The 18,442-nt window shown below is 45.1% G+C and overlaps 1 protein-coding gene across 1 annotated transcript in view; it reads left to right on the top strand.

Moving 5' to 3' along the window:
- Nucleotides 1–16,039, top strand: part of YPEL2 (yippee like 2) — a 38,611-nt gene extending 22,572 nt beyond the window's left edge. Inside the window, exons 2-4 of the mRNA XM_060082342.1 lie at nt 9,555–9,598; nt 10,620–10,728; nt 14,907–16,039. Coding sequence (XP_059938325.1) covers nt 9,555–9,598; nt 10,620–10,728; nt 14,907–14,996 — 243 coding nt within the window. The 3' untranslated portion in view covers nt 14,997–16,039. The remainder of the gene's footprint in view (nt 1–9,554; nt 9,599–10,619; nt 10,729–14,906) is intronic.
- The last annotated feature ends 2,403 nt before the right edge of the window (nt 16,040–18,442 follow it).

Raw genomic sequence — 18,442 nt, 5'->3', positions numbered from 1 at the left:
GTTTCACACACATGATTTCATATAATCCCATAATAACCCTTTTTAAAAAAATCCTACCCCTATATTGCCCCTCCTCCCTTCCTCTCCCCACTGGTAACCACTAGGTTGTTCTCTGTATCTGTGAGTCTGCTGCTTTTTTGTTTTATTTGCTAGTTTGTTGTGTTTTTAAGATTCCACATATAAGTGATACACAGTATGTCTTTTTCTGTCTGACTTACTTCACTTAGAATAATACACTCCAAGTCCATCCATTTTGCTGCAAATGGCAAAATTTCATTCTTTTTTTTACAGCTGAGTAGTATTCCATTGTGTATCTATATCACATCTTTTTTTTTAACATCTTTATTGGAGTATAATTACTTTACAGTGGGGTGTTAGTTTCTGCTGTATAACAAAGTGAATCAGCTATACATATACATATATCCCCATATCTCCTCCCTCTTGCGTCTCCCTCCCACCCTCCCTATCCCACCCCTCTAGGTGGTCACAAAGCACTGAGCTGATCTCCCTGTGCTATGTGGCTGCTTCCCACTAGCTATCTATTTTACATTTGGTAGTGTATATATGTCCATGCCACTCTCTCACTTCATCCCAGCTTACCCTTCCCCCTCCCCGTGTCCTCAAGTCTATTCTCTACGTTCGTGTCTTTATTCCTGTCCTGCCCCTAGGTTCTTCAGAACAATTTTTTTTTTTTTTAGATTCCATATGTATACCACATCTTCTTTATCCATTCATCTGTTGATGGACATTTAGGTTGCGTCCATACCTTGGCTATTGCAGGTAATGCTGCTATGAACATTGGGATGCAGGTATCTTTTCAAATTAGTGTTTTGGTTTTTTCAAATATATACCTGATGGTGGAAGTGGAAGGGCCTGGTGGTTTTTTTTTTTAATCAATTTATTTATTCACTTAATTTTTTGTTCTTTGGCTGCATTGTGTCTTCGCTTGCATGTGGGTTTTCTCTAGTTGCTATGGGGGGGGGCTACTCTTTGTTGTGGTGCGCAGGCTTCTCACTGCGGTGGCTTCTCTTGTTGCAGAGCACAGGCTCTAGGCGCACGGGCTTCAGTAGTTGTGGCTCACGGGCTTCAGTAGTTGGTGCTCGCAGACTCTAGCACGCAGGCTCAGTAGTTGTGGCGCACGGGCTTAGTCGCTTGCGGCATGTGGGATCTTCCCGGACCAGGGCTCGAACCCATGTCCCCTGCATTGGCAGGCGGATTCTTAACCACTGCACCACCAGGGAAGCCTGGCCTGATGGTTTTGAGAGAAATTTGAGCTGCATTATTTCAGCCCTTAAAGGTTTTAGTTTTATATTTGAACTGCAAAGGACTCAGCTATTAACAACTGGCTGCTATTACATCCTCATTCCACCTGTTCACTCTCTAGCTCAGAAGCCAGTCTCCCGGAACAGACATGTCAGCCTTTCTTCTGTAGAGGATGGGGCTTGTCTGATCATACGAATCCCCTGCTCTTTATCCCTGTGGAGAATGCCTGTTTTCCAGGCCTTCTCTATGGAGAACAGGAGGGAGTGCAGGTTGTTGAGAGCTGATGGCACCTGCTGAATTGAAAGGTCTGATCATTAAGTGACTTAAGTGACTTAGATACCGAAATCTCCACATTTCAGCAATTAAATGTGGCCCCCAGGCCCCAGGCCCTACACCACCTTTTGTTTTTGCCATTCAGTTCCTTGCATAGTTTGCATCGTGTATGCTCCCATGCCCTTGGAATTTTATGACTCCACACAGCAGATATTTCCTCCTTTAGAGCCAGTCCTTTCCCTGCCCCTCCCTCCATCTGTTTCAGGAACCGGAGAGCGAGTTGAGATCTACCAAAGCTCAAAGGCAGCCAGAGAGGGCTGGAAGCAGCCATGCTTCTGCCCCGAGGCAACACACATGGCTTTTTACCCCATCTTGAGGTTTCTAGACAGATGTGTGAAAACTTTCTGTAAGCCATGAACACATACAAATGGCTTTGTTCTTTCCTAGTCTTTCCCGGTGACCTGTGTCCTAGTGTGGAAGTCATACAGAGTCAGGAAATTCTTCCCTTATAATTAACCCAAGTCTCTCTTATTTCCGTCTGTTTCCTCTTGTTCTTATTGCAGAGAAGATGGAAGAAGTCCCCTTTAATCTTCTTTCCTCTTAGCTCACTGTTGAGTTTCTTTAAACTGCACCAGGTTCTCATTGTGGAAGTTTTCATCATTTTCATTGTTCTTTTTTTTTTTTTTTTTTTTTTTTTTTTTTGCGGTACGCGGGCCTCTCACTGTTGTGGCCTCTCCCGTTGCGGAGCACAGGCTCCGGACGCGCAGGCTCAGCGGCCATGGCTCACGGGCCCAGCCGCTCCGCGGCATGTGGGATCCTCCCGGACCGGGGCACGAACCCGTGTCCCCTGCATCGGCAGGCGGACTCTCAACCACTGCGCCACCAGGGAAGCCCTCATTGTTCTTTATTACCACCCTTCCCACTTTCTCCATATGCTTCCTCAAGGGTGAAATCCAAACAAGATCCAGTATTATTTTGCTTGGGTTTCAGCTCTTTGGAATGGAGCCTGTGGTTTACTTTGACCCTGAATAGCAAACTCCACCAGGCTTAACCATGGATGCAGAAAGGAATGAGAAAGGAAAAGGGACTGCCCTGACCTTCCCCAGCAAAATGTTGAGGTGGGGTATTTACCCAACACCCCAAGGCAGCAGTTTTTCAAATTCTCCATTGTATCTCTATCTAATACCTCTGTTACCTTCTCACTGAGATGGTACATAGTATAGCATATAGTACGTTGAGCAAATCCATAGAGACAGAAAGTAGGTCTGTGATTGCCAGGGACAGGGGAGATGGAAGGTGACTGGTAATGATGCAAGATTTCTTTTTGGAGTGTGAAAATGCTCTGGAATTAGATAGTGGTGTGGTTGCACAATCTTGTGAATATACCAAGAGCCCCTGAATTGTATACATTAAGAGTGACTTTTGGGACTTCTCTGGTGGCCCAGTGGTTAAGACTCTGAGCTCCCAATGCAGGGGGCCCGGGTTTGACCCCTGGTCAGGGAACTAAGATCCCACATACCACAACTAAGCCTGCGCTCCACAACTACTGAGCCTGTGTGCTCTAGAGCCCGCATGCCACAACTAGGGAAGCCTGCGTGCTGCAGTGAAGACCCAGCACAGCCATAATAAATAAATTAATTAATTTTTTTAAAAGGTAACTTTTATGGTAAGGTTCTATCTATCTATCTATCATATCTTGAAGTTTATGAATTACCTCTTTCATATATAGTATCTCATTTATTTCTTATACAGATCTGGTGTGGGTGTAAATACTATATTATTGTGCCCATTTTACAGGTTTGGAAATTGAGTCTCAGAGAAATTAATTGGCTTGACCAAGTTAGTAACATAGCGAGTATATGGCCAAGCTGGGGCTCAAAGTCTGGCTGTCCTGCCTCTTCAAAGCCCATGTAATGAACACTGTGCCTATGGATGGTAGGTTGGAGAAGTAAGCACTAGGTGCTTTAAAAGACTCATATTATTACAAGTGGAAAGGATCATGGGGAGCTTCAGTTCCATCCCTACATTTTTATGGATATTGAGTTACAAAGAGTGGAAGAGTGGCCTTATGCCATAATACAGAGAAAGGGGGACACCAAAGTCACTGAAGAAAAGAAGTTTGAAGAACCAAATAGATTAGAGTCAACCTTTTCTTCTCTCTTCTCCAGGCTCCTGAAAAGGCCAAAAAGGAAAGGTAGGGAACTGATCTTTTTACTCTGCACTTTTGTTTACCTTGTTTTACTTCTTGTTCTCAACAACTTGGAAAATAGGCATGGTTTCCACCTGCAGATGTAAAACATGTGGAAGCCGAGAGAGGCTAAATAATTCTCCCAAGGTCAAGTAGCTATTAAGTTGAAGTTGTAAAACCAGGGTCTTATCCTGAATTTCTGAGCCAAGATGAGATCCTCTTATCATATGAAGATATGCAAGGGCTTGTCTAGCTCCCAGATATTACAGCTGAGTAGTCAGGTGGGCATCTGCTTCCCTCATCTCTGGGCACTTCCTGGAGCACATGCTCGGTTGATAATGGTTGACGTTCCCAGAGAGAGGAGATTGAGAGGCTCTGCTTCATGCTAGGAGGACTTCATGCCTGAGCCTGTTCAAGTGAAGGAGGAACCCACATGTTTGCTCTGTTGCCACCTCCCCCCACAAGTATTCATTTTTTCAATGGTCCTCCTACTTTGAAAAGGAATTGCTGCCTTCCAGACTTTCAAAGGGGCCAGAAATCGGTGGTTTTGGCTACTCAACAGGAAGCTCAAAGCCCTTTCCGTTCCTTTGAGCTGGCTGGAAGGGCTGGGCCTGGAACTATTACCTTCCTTTAAAGGACAGAAGAAAAGTTTTGTATCATTTAAAAAACAAAAAAAAACCTTTCCTGGAGTCCTGAACACCAGCCTTCATTGATGCACAACATGGAAAAGAGCTGCCTTGTGGCCTGGCAGTAATGGTCTGAGATTCTGTTTGCTTCATTCTAATTGCTTCCTTCACTTCCTTTCAGTCTCCCCACCTTGGGTACCACCCTCACTCAAGGGAGCGCCAGACCGTGCCTCGTTGTGCCAGGCTGGGCTGGGCCCACAGGAGACAGCGACCCAGCCGGGCTATTCTTGTCTCTATTTGCAAGATGCCTGTTGTTCTCTGTGAATGTTTTTCTCATCATAAATGTTGGCTTGGCGGGGGCCCAGTGTGGAAGCCACGGTGGAAAAGCTTCCAGAATCCTGCCCCAGAGATTCAGCTGGTCCTGAGTGCCAGGCTGAGGAGACAGGCTCATAGGTACTGTCGCTGGGGAGGTACCTCTGTAGGTATTGCCTCTGAGACAGCCCTGATTGGCTTCGGCACCCTTTGCAGAGTGTGGACCTCTGCCAGCACTCTCTCTCGAAGAACAGGCCTGGAGGAGGAACCGTGGTGGCCTTGTGAGGCGCCTCTGGGCCTGACTGGCAACTCTCTTCCCTGCCATGTGCCCTCCCCCACCCTACTCTCTAGGAATTCAAATCTGTGTCAGGCCAGAGAAAGTGACTCTCAGGCCCTGCCTGAAACACATTGGAGCCCCCAGAACAGTGACCTCCAAACCTGTAAAATCACATACCCCTACCAGTGAAGTGTTTGAGCATGTATTCCTAATATGTCTACTTACTTATAAGTGGTATACATGGGTTGCTATGTAATACCTACATTATAAACAAATATTAGAAAATTTTAATAATTTCTGTAATTTAAAAGGATGGAAGAAAAAATAAAACAATTGTAAATTTGCTTTTAATCTTATTTTATTGAAGGTATATACGATTGAATATGCTCTCTTTTTAGGAAAAAAAAAAATCTTGGTTTATCACTTTGTGATTCAGTAATTCAGAGGTGTGTCCCTAGGAGAGTATACTTCTATACTTCATTTTAACAGTTGCCCTTAATGAAAACTTCCTTACAAAGGTAGATTCAAATGGAACATTTGCATCCTTGAGCTTACAAAAATCATGATCCCCATTTTCCAACCCACCCACCAGTTATACAAAGGTTTTTGCTGAACTTTGTAGTTTAGAAAAGTACCTTTTAACAAGACTTCAAACTCCTCTGAAGCACTTTGTTTGGAATACTTTTAAATAGATCAGGAAATTTTTTACAATTCCTAATTGTACAAATATAGGAGTACGGTGTTCAGATATAGGAGAGTTTAGAGATGGCTTATTTTAAAATTTTTATTGGATTTCACCAACAAGAGTGAATTTTACTGTATGTAAAATTAAAAATTAAAAAATCCAATGAGTTTTGACAAATGCATAGTCTTATGCACCACTGAAATCAAGATAAGAAAATTCCAACTCCTGTGTTACCCCTATGTAGTCACACTTTCCCCTTACCTATAACCTTTGGCAACCAATGATCTTCTTAGCTAAAGCATTTCAGATTCATCCATGTTATGTGTATTTACATAGGTTTTCATTTCGTTTGAGTAATTGAAACTGCCAAACTCTTAACCAAATGGCTGTGCCATTTTGCAATGTCTGAATTCCAGTTGCTAGACATTCTTGAGTGCACTTAGTTTTGTCACTTAAAAAAATTTTTTGGACCATTTTAATATGTGTATAGTGATATCTTAATTATGTTTTTCAATTTGCATTCCCCTAATGACTAGTGATGTTGAGCATCTTTTCATGGGCCTGTTTCCCATCTGTTTATATTTGGTGAAGTCTGTTCAAATCTTTGCCCATTTTAAAATTGGGTTTCTTGTTTTATTATTGAATTTTGAGAGTTCTTTGTATATTTTAGATACAAGTCCTTTGTTAGACAAGTGATTTGTAGATATTTTCTCCCAGTCTATGGCTTATCTTTTCATTCTCTTAAAAGTGTTTTTTTTTTATTTGTTTGTTTGTTTGTTTTGCAGTACATGGGCCTCTAACTGTTGTGGCCTCTCCCGTTGCGGAGCACAGGCTCCGGACGCGCAGGCTCAGCGGCCACGGCTCACAGGCCCAGCCGCTCCGCAGCATGTGGGATCCTCCCGGACCGGGACACGAACCCATGTCCCCGGCATCGGCAGGCGGACCCTCAACCACTGCGCCACCTGGGAAGCCCTAAAAGTGTTTTTCAGAGCAAAAGTTTAAAATTTTGATGAAATTTAGCAGTTTTTTCTTTTATAAATTGTGTTCCTGGTGTAGTTTCTAAGAAATCTTTTCTAACGCAAGGTCACAAAGATTTTCTCCTGCATTTTCTTCTGAATATCCTCCATTTTAATTTTTGTACAGGCCTATCAATTCTGAACTCCAAAGGTCATATAAAATGAAAGCATTGCTAAATACTGTTTAGTGAAACTTTTTTTTAAAGATAAAATTAAATAGATAAAATTTCTAGTATTTTCCCCCTACCCTGAAGGAGTGTCTTGTGTACCTTCTGGGGGGACTGCTGCCCTGAAAAGCTTTACAGTGCCACCTCTCTCCCTGCATTCCCATTGTGCCCAGCAGATAGCAGGTGATCTGTGAGTCTTTGAGAAGTGAATGTCTTTTCCTGCCATAAATGGTGAAGCTGTGTTACTTCATGTTGTCATTTCCCAGTCTGCTTTCTTCTAGAATTTGTTTTCCCACAACCACCTTCTTCTAAGCTCTAACTTGAAGATCTTGATAAAAGTTTCCTCGAGGGTGGCACTCCCAATTATCCATAACGTAGGACCACAGAATTATGGGAGAATATAATTTTGGAGCTGGAAGGAGACTTGGAGGTCAACTAGTCCAAATCCCTTATTAAAATCAAACCAAAAATAAATTAACTCTGGTAAATTCACAGACTGGAATATGACTCAGCAATGAAAAGAGAATGAACTATTGATATATACAGCAAATAGATGAATCTTTAAAGAATTATGCTGTGTGAAAGAAGCCAGGCAAGAAACACTACATGCTGTATGATTTCATTTATTAAAAATTATGGAAAATACAAACTATAGTGACAGTAGACAGTGGCTGCCTGAGGATGAGTGGGAAGAGAGTGAGGAGAGAAGAGATGGCCGGACTGAGGGACATGAGGAAACTTTGGGATGTGACAGATAGTCCATAATATTGGTTGTGGTGATGATTTCACAGATATATGCAGGTATCAAAACTCATCAAATAGTACACTTTAAATATACACACTTTATTATTGTACGTCAGATATATACCAATAAAGCCATTTAAAGAAAAAAAAAGGAAATGAGAGGCAATTGACTCATGCAATAAATATTTTATAAATGATGCCAGATTCATGCTATGTGTTGTGGGTTCAGAGAGAGATTGAAGACATGGTTGATGCCTTCAGGGAGCTCACAATCTAGTGAGTGAGTTAGACAGAGAGACAATCTAAATCCAGTATGCTAAGAGCTAAGAAAAAGGAACAGGCAGGGAACAAGAGGAGTCCAGTACATGGGTACCAGTGGGTACCTCTTCCTGAGGAGGTCAGAGAAGGCCTTACGAAAGAGAGGAAGCTGAGCTGAGGCTTAGGATTGGTCAAGTGGAGGAGCCTCCCCATCTCAGGGAAGATGGTGGTCAGAGTTGGTGAAATGCAAGTTCCAGGAATTGCAAGTGGTTCGGCCTGACTAGAGCAAAGGACACGGTGGGAAAGTAGCAAGAGAAGAGACTGCAGAGGTTGGTGGGACCAGATCGTGAAGCCTTTGCTATCCTGGCGGTGCTTGGATGTCTTGTGCTCCAAGGTTGAACTAACGGGTTGGCCAAATAGAGGGTCTGTGTTGCTGGGACGTTGTCTCATCCAGACACTTGGCATATGGACTTCCCGGTCCCAGGTTTCAAGGCCGTGACACTCCTATCCATGCTCAGTGCTAGCCTGGAGCTCTTATGTTCCCCGGAGATGTTTCAAGACCCAAAGGAAAGAGATCTGGTTTCAGCCTGAGCAGCAGCTGGGGAACATCTGCTTGCTCCTCAGCGCTGCACCCGGGAGCCAGGGCTTCTGGTACATTTGTATGTTGGAGGCAACCAACAATTTAGCTTCCCCAAAGGCAGTTTTTCCACAAGTCGGGAATCTTACCATTCTCTCTGACTGGCGGCGCTGACCCCTGAAGTCCTGCGCTTCTGACAACAGCCGTCTCGCGGGCAGTGATCTGTGTCCTGTCTGGTTCTCTCCTACCCTTTGGTCACCTGTTAACCAGGCACCCATAGACTTCTCCAGCCACTGAATAGCAGAGGTCATGGGAGAGTCCTTTATTTGTTTGTTTGTTTGTTTTCAGAGTGGTCTTCACAGCAGACCAGGATGTTTAATTCAGGGTACGGTTGTCAGGCCACATTAAACATGCAGGCAGAAATGCAGTACATGGACGGCTCATGTCAGCCAGACGTTTCAGTGTAACCAGAGGAGGAAAACACGGATAGGGCCTGTGTTCATGGAAGCAGATGCCAAATCGCACGGCAAGCTCTGGCTCCTGTTCCCTGCCATCCTCCAGCCAGAAGAAAGAAGCTCCTCTTTCAGCTAGAAGTTAAAGTGGGATTACTGCTTAATGAGCATTCCTGTGATCTAGAGATGAAGTTGCTTACACCTCAAAAGGAGAGCTTTCGAGCTGCCCTTTAGGAGGATGGTAACTCTTCTAGCAGTTAGGATCTCCAAGAAAGCAAGACCTGTGCGAAGTGTGGGTTTGGTGGTTTATTCTTACCTTGGGGATCCTCTGCTGTCTTCTGCAGGGTTGAACCAAGAGTGCAAGCAGAGGTGCTTGGGCTGGTTTCCATGCCGTAGCCGACTTGAAAGCTGTGGGCAGTACAGGTGGCTGAAATCAAGTGGGTCCAGGAAAGGCCAGTGTGGATTAATGATATTTTCTTACCTGGGCTGGTGAAAACAGTCCGAGTGTGGGCTGACCCGGGCTCTGTAGCTCTGTTTATTCTGCCTTCTCCTCCTCCCACCATGCCATCTGCTAGCTGGAGGGTTAACTGGCTCGCTGCTCCCTTTTAGCCCTGTCAGCCCTGCAAGGTCAAATGATTGTTGTGCTTTGGGGCTGGTTTCCCGAATGGGTGGGTGAAATGGATCTCTAACTATCGATTTGTCTTCTTGCATTTCAGTCGTTCCAAGGAAGTCAAGGACGAGCATACCTCTTTAACTCAGTGTGAGTGTCTCTGAATGGTACATCCATTGTTCGGTGCAAATTTTGAGGGGTGGGGAAGAGCAACGCTCAGTGATAATTAAACAGTGGAACCTGTCCTCTCTGACAGACACACACACACACACACGCACACACACAGGGAACATTATTTACCACAAGTGGTAGCCAGTCATCCTTGGGGACTTTGTGGGGTGGCATCATCTTTGGCTAAAAATAATATAGTCACTACCCCCAGTAAGTACAGAGGGCTGTAGTCTCCTAGGGAAGAAGCTGAAGTGCTTCTGAGAGCTTCAACACGGGAGGTCTCATAACTAGACCTGAGACGTGTCTCTGGGGAAGAGAAGGAGGGCGAACATAGGACGCCAGGATCTGCTGGAGGACTAAGGTTGGAGGAGCCTTCATAAAGTGGAGTGAGTGAAGAGCCTCCATCCCTCCTACCGACGCACAGTCTGCCACAGCGCTCAGCATTATGTACAGCTTTCTCTAGGAAAGCAAGCCTGATGAACTGTGAAAATGGAAATCTAGCGTGTTCAGTCTAAAATAATAGGTGCTCTGTGAAGGAGTCTATGTATTTGGTAGATGGGGCTCCCCCATCCTTGTGATCAGGACAGGACTGTGCCGTCATGACTGACATCTCTGGCTGCAGTCAGTCCTCAGGAAGCTCTGAGGACCTGTGCTCGTGGCTGTGGACTTCAGTGTGGTTGTCGGTTTGTCCCCTTAAATCACAAGGCTAAAAGCATTTGTTAGAAAAATTCTGAGCAAAGTCTCAACCATAAAAGACTTCTTCTAGTAGACTCATTGAATCAGAGCTTGCAGATCTGAAATGCATCTCAACGGAGACGTTTCCATGTGGCTACCTTTTGGGAGGTTATTCCTGGTTTCAGTTAGAGATGATGCTCTTCTCAGTGCTGGCTTCCCTTCAGGCAGCTGTACTCAGTTAATTTTTTGCTGGAAGTCCAGCTTGAACAACTGATGGTGAGCATGTGCCTGACGCCCCGCTCTCTCTCTCTGTCCCTTGGCACAGAGTTAACGTGGGCTGCGGGCCGGCAGAAGAGCGCGTGTTGCTAACAGGACTGCACGCCGTCGCAGACATTTACTGTGAAAACTGCAAAACCACTCTGGGCTGGAAATATGTAAGTACCAAGGAGTCTGACTGGTGGAGAGAGGGCCATGAAGGAACTAGCTGAGAGCCACACATTAGAAGAATGTTTTCTTCAACTTGCCTCCCGTGGCCTTGTGGGATTATCTTTGACCAGGATGGGAAACTGAGCTCAAAGAGCAGTTCCTGGCACACTTCTGCTTGCCACACTCATCCCCTTTTCACTGACAGTCCACCCCTCCTACTCCTTTCTTCACCTGCTCCTGATACATGCGTGCGTGCACACACACACACCCTCTCAATTTAATTAATAATAATAATAGTAATAGTAATAATAACAATGGCACATAACATTTCCTGACAACTTACTGCGTTCCAGACGTACATTATTTTATTTGCTCTTTGCAGAATCCTTAGAGGATAAGGATTTACCCATTTTAATCCCTAGTTTACAGATGAGGAAACTGAGGCTTAGGGAGGTTAATAGTATGTCCAGTGTTGTCTAGCCATTACATGGCCAAATGAGGATAGGAGTCCAGGTGGTGGTCCGACTGCAGAGCCCATGTTCTTTGATGCTCCAGTAAATGTCCCCAAAACATCTCTTAGGTCCCAGACCCTGTGCTAGGCATCATCAAATATTGTGTTAATTAATGTCCACTGTCAGATATAGTCACGGCTGGACTTGCCCAACTGGACATTTATTCCTGCACTGTTTGACTCAACAGATATTTTTAACATCTCCTTGGTACCTAGGAGAGTAGGCAGTCCCTTGCCAGGGTGAGAGGACGTATATGTGTTCAGTGAAAGTCAACTTGTATTATTGTTATTATATTATTGGCAGATCTTTTCACAGTGCTTTTCTCTGTCCTCTCTCTCATTGTGGGAATATTGAAAAATGAGTCTTCCTGTTTCTGGGAGGGCAATTTATTCCATATAAAATGCTTCAAATTCCCTGTCATGTCCATTGCAGAGCATCAGTGTGGGGCTGGCTCATAGGACCTGCCGTTAGCTAGCTTGGGAAGGAGCCTGAAGGAGTAGTCAGAACCACCCACAGAGTGATGAGTACACACCAGTGTAGGTTTGTTGACTGCAGTAAATGCCCCACTCTGCAGGACTTTGATAGTGGGGGAGCTCGTGCATATGTGGGAGCAGGGAGCACAGGGGAAATCTCTGTGCCTCGTGCTCCTTTTTGTGATGGACCTAAAACTGCTCTAAAAATATGAGTGTATGTGAAAAAAGATGTTGAGCCAAAGAAGCCAGACATGAAAGTATGATTCCATTTAAATAAAGTTCAGGGGCTTCCCTGGTGGCGCAGTGGTTGAGAGTCCGCCTGCCGATGCAGGGGACGCGGGTTCGTGCCCCGGTCTGGGAAGATCCCACATGCCGCGGAGCGGCTGGGCCCGTGAGCCATGGCCGCGGAGCCTGCACGTCCGGAGCCTGTGCTCCACAAGGGGAGAGGCCACAACAGTGAGAGGCCCGCGTACCGCAAAAAAAATAAAAATAAAAATAAAAAAATAAAGTTCAAAAATGTGCAGATCTTGGGGAGTTACCTGGTGGCCTAGTGGTTAGGATTCCGGGCTTTCACTGCCATGGCCCGGTTTCAGTCCCTGGGTGGAGAACTGAGATCCCACAAGCTCCGTGGCTTGGCCAAAAAAAAAAAAAAAAAAAAAGTGCAGATCTAAAAAACTGCTGCCGGTGGAGTCTGCAGTGCAGCAGCATGGCCTTTAGATTCCATCTCTTCATGTCTTCCTTGAAATGTTCAGAATGAGAACGAAAAAACCTGGACACTGTGTTTCACGATACCAAGAAGGTTTAACCACAGCTTCCTACGGGAGAAACTGGCCTTGGCCCTTCTCCCCCTGTATGGCCACTGGACCCCTCTGAGTGACCTGGGGGCCACAGTTCTGGTTTTGATTATCCAAAAGTGTTCTGCTGCTGCTTTGTTTCCCAACTTCTTGGCTGTCTTATTCCTTGAACATGTGCTGGATTTATATACAGAAGATAAATCTGACTTGGCTGGTTTTGCTCCTTTCTTCAGGTAAAATGATTCAGTCCTTTGACAAAGCTTTATTAAGAACCTTTGTGCTGGATACAAAAGTGAATGAGATCTAGTTCTTGCCCTCAGGGTGTTTATAGTCATGATACCAAGGGGGAAAACCACAGGTGAAGTTACAACAGCTGGACAGGACAACAGAGGAACATCCATCTCCCCAAACGTTCATTGATCACCTCTCACATGGCAGGCCCAGTGCTCCAACCTTTCATTCTATTATCCCTTCCAACCCTTATAATAACCCTGTGAAGTACTTGTGATTATCCCAATTTTGTAAATAGAAAGTTTATAATTTTGTAAATTGTAAAAGGAAGTCTGATGCTTAAATGATGCTTCTGATGCTAGGAAGCAGTAGACGTGGGGTTTAGGGGGGATGTTTGTTTCAATTCCAGATCTAGCGCTGTCTACTGGAATCCAGTTGTGACATTTTGCAAGTGCCCTGTGGCTTGGGGGGTGTTGACTTTTTTCTTTCTTCTTCTTTTGTTTAATAGGGACAGACACACTGTCACTTTGCTAGTTTTGTTTTTTCCTCCTCTCTATCCTGAATACACTCCTATGGAACAATAGGTCCTATTCCCAAACCACATTCCTCTGGTTGTGTACACATCACACACACGCACACACACAGACGGAGCTGGGGAATAATGAGGTGTCAGGGAAATTACTGCTGAGCCCACAGCTCTTGTATGTGTGTGGTGTGTTTGCACTTTCTCTCGGTGCCCCTCCCCTCTCCGCTATGTGGAATGATTCCTCTCTCAACAAGAGGCTAGTCTGAACTCTTGTTCTGAGACCCGGAGCCCCTGAGCTCTAGAACAGAAGATACAGTCCATACAAATGCTGCCCAGAATCTATCGACTGTAGGATTTATTTAACTCCTTCCTAATTTAGGGACTCGGGAGGGAGAGCTGATGTCCACTGCTCTGCACATTGAGCTTTGCCATCTGATGACCCTTATACCCAGTGTTTTTCAGATGATATACCAAGATGGTTTTTTGTATCTGTGTCTGCAAATAGAATGTCACCTTGATCCTACACCTATGCAGGACTTATTTCTGTGGGGCTTATTAGCTGGGAGAGCCTGCAGTGCTGTAAGTTTCAGGTGGTAACCTCCCAGCAGGTTTGCCCTTCTCTGGAGGCCTGGCAGCTGGGTAGGGCTCAAGGGCTGCCAGGTTCTTCAGCCTGGAGTTCATACAGCTCCTTTTTCCCTGGAGAAAAGCAATGACGGAAAAACAAACTTAACACATCTGACATGGAAATAGCAAGATAAGAATTAAAAGAGAGACCTGTTTGGCCTCACAATCTATTTTGTTCCTGTCCCTGAATGTCTTTTCTCTAAGCCTAACAAGCACACTTTAAAATAATGACACAGTGGGAATTCCCTGGCAATCCAGTGTTTAGGACTCCGGGCTTTCACTGCCGAGGGCTCGAGTTTAATCTCTGGTCGGGGAACGAAGATCCCAGAAGCCACACAGACCGGCCAAAAAATAATAATAAAATAAAATAATGACACAGAAACTTTATGGATACCTCCATAGGGCAGATTTCTGGTAAACATCAGAAACCAAGTGCCCCTAAGATTTTACACACACACACAGACACACACACACACATAGATGGATCTATCAATGAACAAAACATGAAGTTTATCTTGTGGTAGTGGGAGACAGACAAAACAAAATAGATATGCAAGTTATACCGCATGTTTGAATGTGGTAAGTGCTGTGGAGGAAAATAAAGCAGGAAAAGAGGGGGGCAGGGAGGGATTGCTGCCTGGGAAGTTGTGATTTTCAGTAAAGACCTTACTGAGATGGGGACGTTTGGCCAGAGACTTGAATGAGCAAAGATCCTGAAGAAACGCTCTTGCAAATACTGAGAACATATTTAGAATATTTAAATTCAGAACATTTAAATTTAAAAACATTTAAATTCTATTGTAAATATTGAGAAAGTCCTGCTGATGCCTCGGCCAGTGCTGCAGTTAAGCCAAGGGGACATAGTGTGCTGAGTGGTAGGAATTCTCAGTGAGTCTGGGTGACGCCGGAGCCAGACTTCAGTGGTCCTGATACCTGTCGTCGGCCCCGCCTTGGCTCCTACGCTCCAAAGGTCATCTGCTTGTCTTTGGTCATTCAGTGTCTTTTCTCTTCCTTTGTGTTTCCTAGGAACACGCCTTTGAAAGCAGCCAGAAATATAAAGAAGGCAAATACATCATTGAACTGGCACATATGATCAAAGACAATGGCTGGGACTGACTGGAGAGCGTCCGCCCACCCCAGTGTCCACGTGAACGCCATCCACCCGAACATTCTGCCCAAGCGTGAGAGCGTGACTGAACACTTGGTTCCATCCATTTAGGGGCCTTGCCATCTGGGGCATTCTCCCACCCTGCCACCATCTTCCTGGTGACCAGCCTCTAAATCGCTGTCTCTCTGTCTCTTTGCTTTGTGTCTGTTTGTGAGTTGATCCTGGCTTCTCTCTCTGTTCTAGTGTTGGCTGAAAGCAAAGCAACAAAAGGAACAGATGCCTGCCCGCATGGCGGCAGCCCACTTTGATAAAGGCCCCAGGGCCCTTGAAGAGCTGCCCGATGGCCTCTTGTCAGGAGGACAGTGGCACAGCACAGGGGCGTGAGGAAGAGGGGAACCAGGAGGGTCCCGGGTGGGTAGGGGACGGGAGGGTAGAGGTAGGAACAAACTTGTGCTGCGCCTGGAGACCTGGGAACTTAGGCTTGAAATAATCGACTTGTCTAAAAGGACAAAGAGAAAAAAAAAAAAATACCTCATGACTGCATTCTCTCTGATCCGAAGCTTCTGTTCCTGACACCAAATGTGCCAGGTTAGCAAATGAGCACAAGAAGTGGCCCTAATTGTAGCTGGCAGGGCAGGGGCCGGCCTGGTTCCCCTGGGCCGAGCTGGGGAGTGTCCTGGCAGCAATGAGTGACTCGGGAAAAGCCCAGATGGTTTTGATGACTCTGATGCCACACTGTTCCTCTGGGTAATCATCTTTGCCTCTTCAGCCACTGTAGGTGACAGGAGAGGGGACTGCCATTTGCAATGGGTGCAAGAGCCAAACGTCCCAAAGGCTTTGACCAGCAACCAAGTAAAATCAGTGGTTGAGGATAACAGGGAACAAAAGGGGGATGCAGCTTAGGAGCTCCTGCAGAAATGGCTCTGATGTTGGGCCAGAGAAAGTAAAAAGTAGAACCAGTTAGCAGTTCTGACTGACCTTTTTTTCTGAACCTTAGTAAGAGAAGAGCATTGTGGTAAGGAAGGGAGGGTGGGGCGGGGCAGTGCCGGGAATAGTTCAGGTTTGAACCATAACAGGTTAAGTGCATCTTTCTTCTTTGGTATGCAATGGCTTCACCGAGATCAGCACTTCTTTGTACGTAGAGTTTTGGGTGTTTTTCTCCAGTTCTATCATTGTAGATCGTGGAAAACAAAGTCCCAAGGCTTCGAGCTTAGTGATAACCTGGCCGGTAGATTCCTCATGCCCCTAGCTGTTCTCTTTTACTTGAATGTGTTGTGTGGAGACAAATCTGTCAATGGGATCCAGCGATGGGAAGGTCTCAGATTTGATGTCAAACGGCAAGTTATAAATTCCAGTGTTACACCCCACTCCCCGCCTCCCCATCCAAAGTTCATTATATTAGGGAAGTGGAGAACAAATCCCTGTAAGGCTCTTGAGAGAGAGAGGCGTTTGTTACGTTTAATCAGCACTGTGAAGTCTGTTGTACAGCAATTTAGCCAGTACGCGGTGCATGACCGAAACTCATTTAACTGAGTTAATTTCACTGCTTAGACTGAAAATATTATTATTGCTAAGATAGGTGTAGGTTATGTTAGGTAATTCTCAGCATCTCATTCCCCAAGTAGGCTGATCCCATAGGAAAATTCACCTTAGAAGTCACAAAAGAGTGAGTTCATGGAGATGAGAACCTGTAAAATTCTTAACCAAGATTAAAGAGGCCAACCCAGGACATTTTCAGAATTGAGCCAAATTCCCAGAGGGGGCGAGTCTGTTGTGGAAATGCCTTTTTGAGTTTCTGTGTGCTGATTGTGGAACAGGGGCTGAGATGGGTGTGGTCCTGCCCAGCCCCACGTTTAGCAGCAGACAGCTTCTGTAAGACAAAGAGGATTCTTACAAATCTTTTGTTCCCGAAGGCTTCTTGCCCACATCTTTTGGTGCTTTTAGTAGCCTGGGAGATTAAGCTGTTCTCTCCACGTTACTAGAAAGCAGACTGAGGTTCAGAAGAAGTCTTTTCATTTCCGATCCCAGAGAAATAGTTCCTCTGGCTCCCAGGCCCCAGATCTCAATTAAAAAAAAAAAAAAAAAAAATTCAACTTTCACATTCCTAAGCTGGCTTGCCAGCATAGAAATCATGGATTGCCCTCCCCATCCCTGCTGAAGGGATAACAAAATCATTTCTGTATTTTGATTAGCCCCTTGACTCAGGAAACGTCCTGGCTATTGATAATCCTTTCCATAAAAAGAAGACGGTATGGGGGGTTGGGGAGGACATGGGTAGGTGTGTAAAAACGGAGCGTGGTGACATAGAAACTGGACATGAGGTCCCCTAGAATTTTCAAGGGGCAGAAGAGACTGATGTGCCACTGTGTCTGTGGGGATGGGGCCTCTGACTCTTACATAGATCAGAGCAGGCTCCAGTTAGACCCTGGTTCTGGTATTTTTTTCAATTACTATCCATTGAGCATCCAATGGGCGCATGGCACCGTACTTGGTGCCAGAGATCTGAGCAGAATGTTGCAACAGGGGAAGAAAACCCAACTCATTAGGCTTTCCCTTTGTGTCAACCAAAAGTGCTTCTTATAACTTCAGCTTCATTCATGGCTTGTCTATCTACCGTCTATAGTATTGGAGAGACCGCAGCTGAGTGATGGAGATGCATCAACTCAAGGCCTCAGTCAGTTCATTTCTTAATTTCCTCACCAAATTATTGACTCAGAGCATAACCAAAGACCTCATCCATTCACCCCTGGGAGGTTCGGGGAATTGGAGTTCAATGATAAAGCTAGCGTGGGGTGCAGGGAGTAGGGAAGGCGAGAAGAAGTGAGAAAGGAAAAGGTATAAAACCTTTTATTTATACTGAGGTTCAGAAGAAGTTCTATACCTCAGCCAGCAGCTGCCTTCATTTTCAACCGAAGTCCAACCGGCAGACTCTAGTTCCATCTCCCCTGTACCTCCCTAGGTCATACGGCCTCGGCGGTCCTGGATGACACCCAGCCTCCCGGGCGGGGTGTTAGTCTCAGGCTGCTGATGTCCACCTGTCGTCAGCTGGGCCTGCCTGCGTGCTCCCCCAGTTCCCCTGACAGCGGAGTAAATCTTTACTGGTGGATCAGTGTGTAAAAGAGAGGTGTTCCCTTGACAAAAAGATTTTCAAGTGGATATATAGGAAACAGTTGCTTGTGAAATAAACTTCTGTAAATAATATTTAATGTTTTAAATAATATATTTGGTGCTGCTTTCTCAGATCCCCTGAGAGCACTTTTTATTTTCATTTTTAAATGCTGTGGTTTCCTCTGCATTTCTTGAAGTATATCTTAAGGGAAACAGTGATCACCAATTTACTCTTAAAAAAGAAAAAAGAAAAAAAAAGATCTCCATCACTTTAGTCTGGACAGAGGCAATAAAGCAATGCCTCTCTGCATTTCTTCCCAACGGAACAGACTCTGCAGTACATTAC

The sequence above is a fragment of the Mesoplodon densirostris genome, chromosome 18, assembly GCF_025265405.1.
Source record: "Mesoplodon densirostris isolate mMesDen1 chromosome 18, mMesDen1 primary haplotype, whole genome shotgun sequence".
Lineage (NCBI taxonomy): Eukaryota > Metazoa > Chordata > Mammalia > Artiodactyla > Ziphiidae > Mesoplodon > Mesoplodon densirostris.
This window is presented reverse-complemented; position numbering and strand designations above follow the sequence as displayed.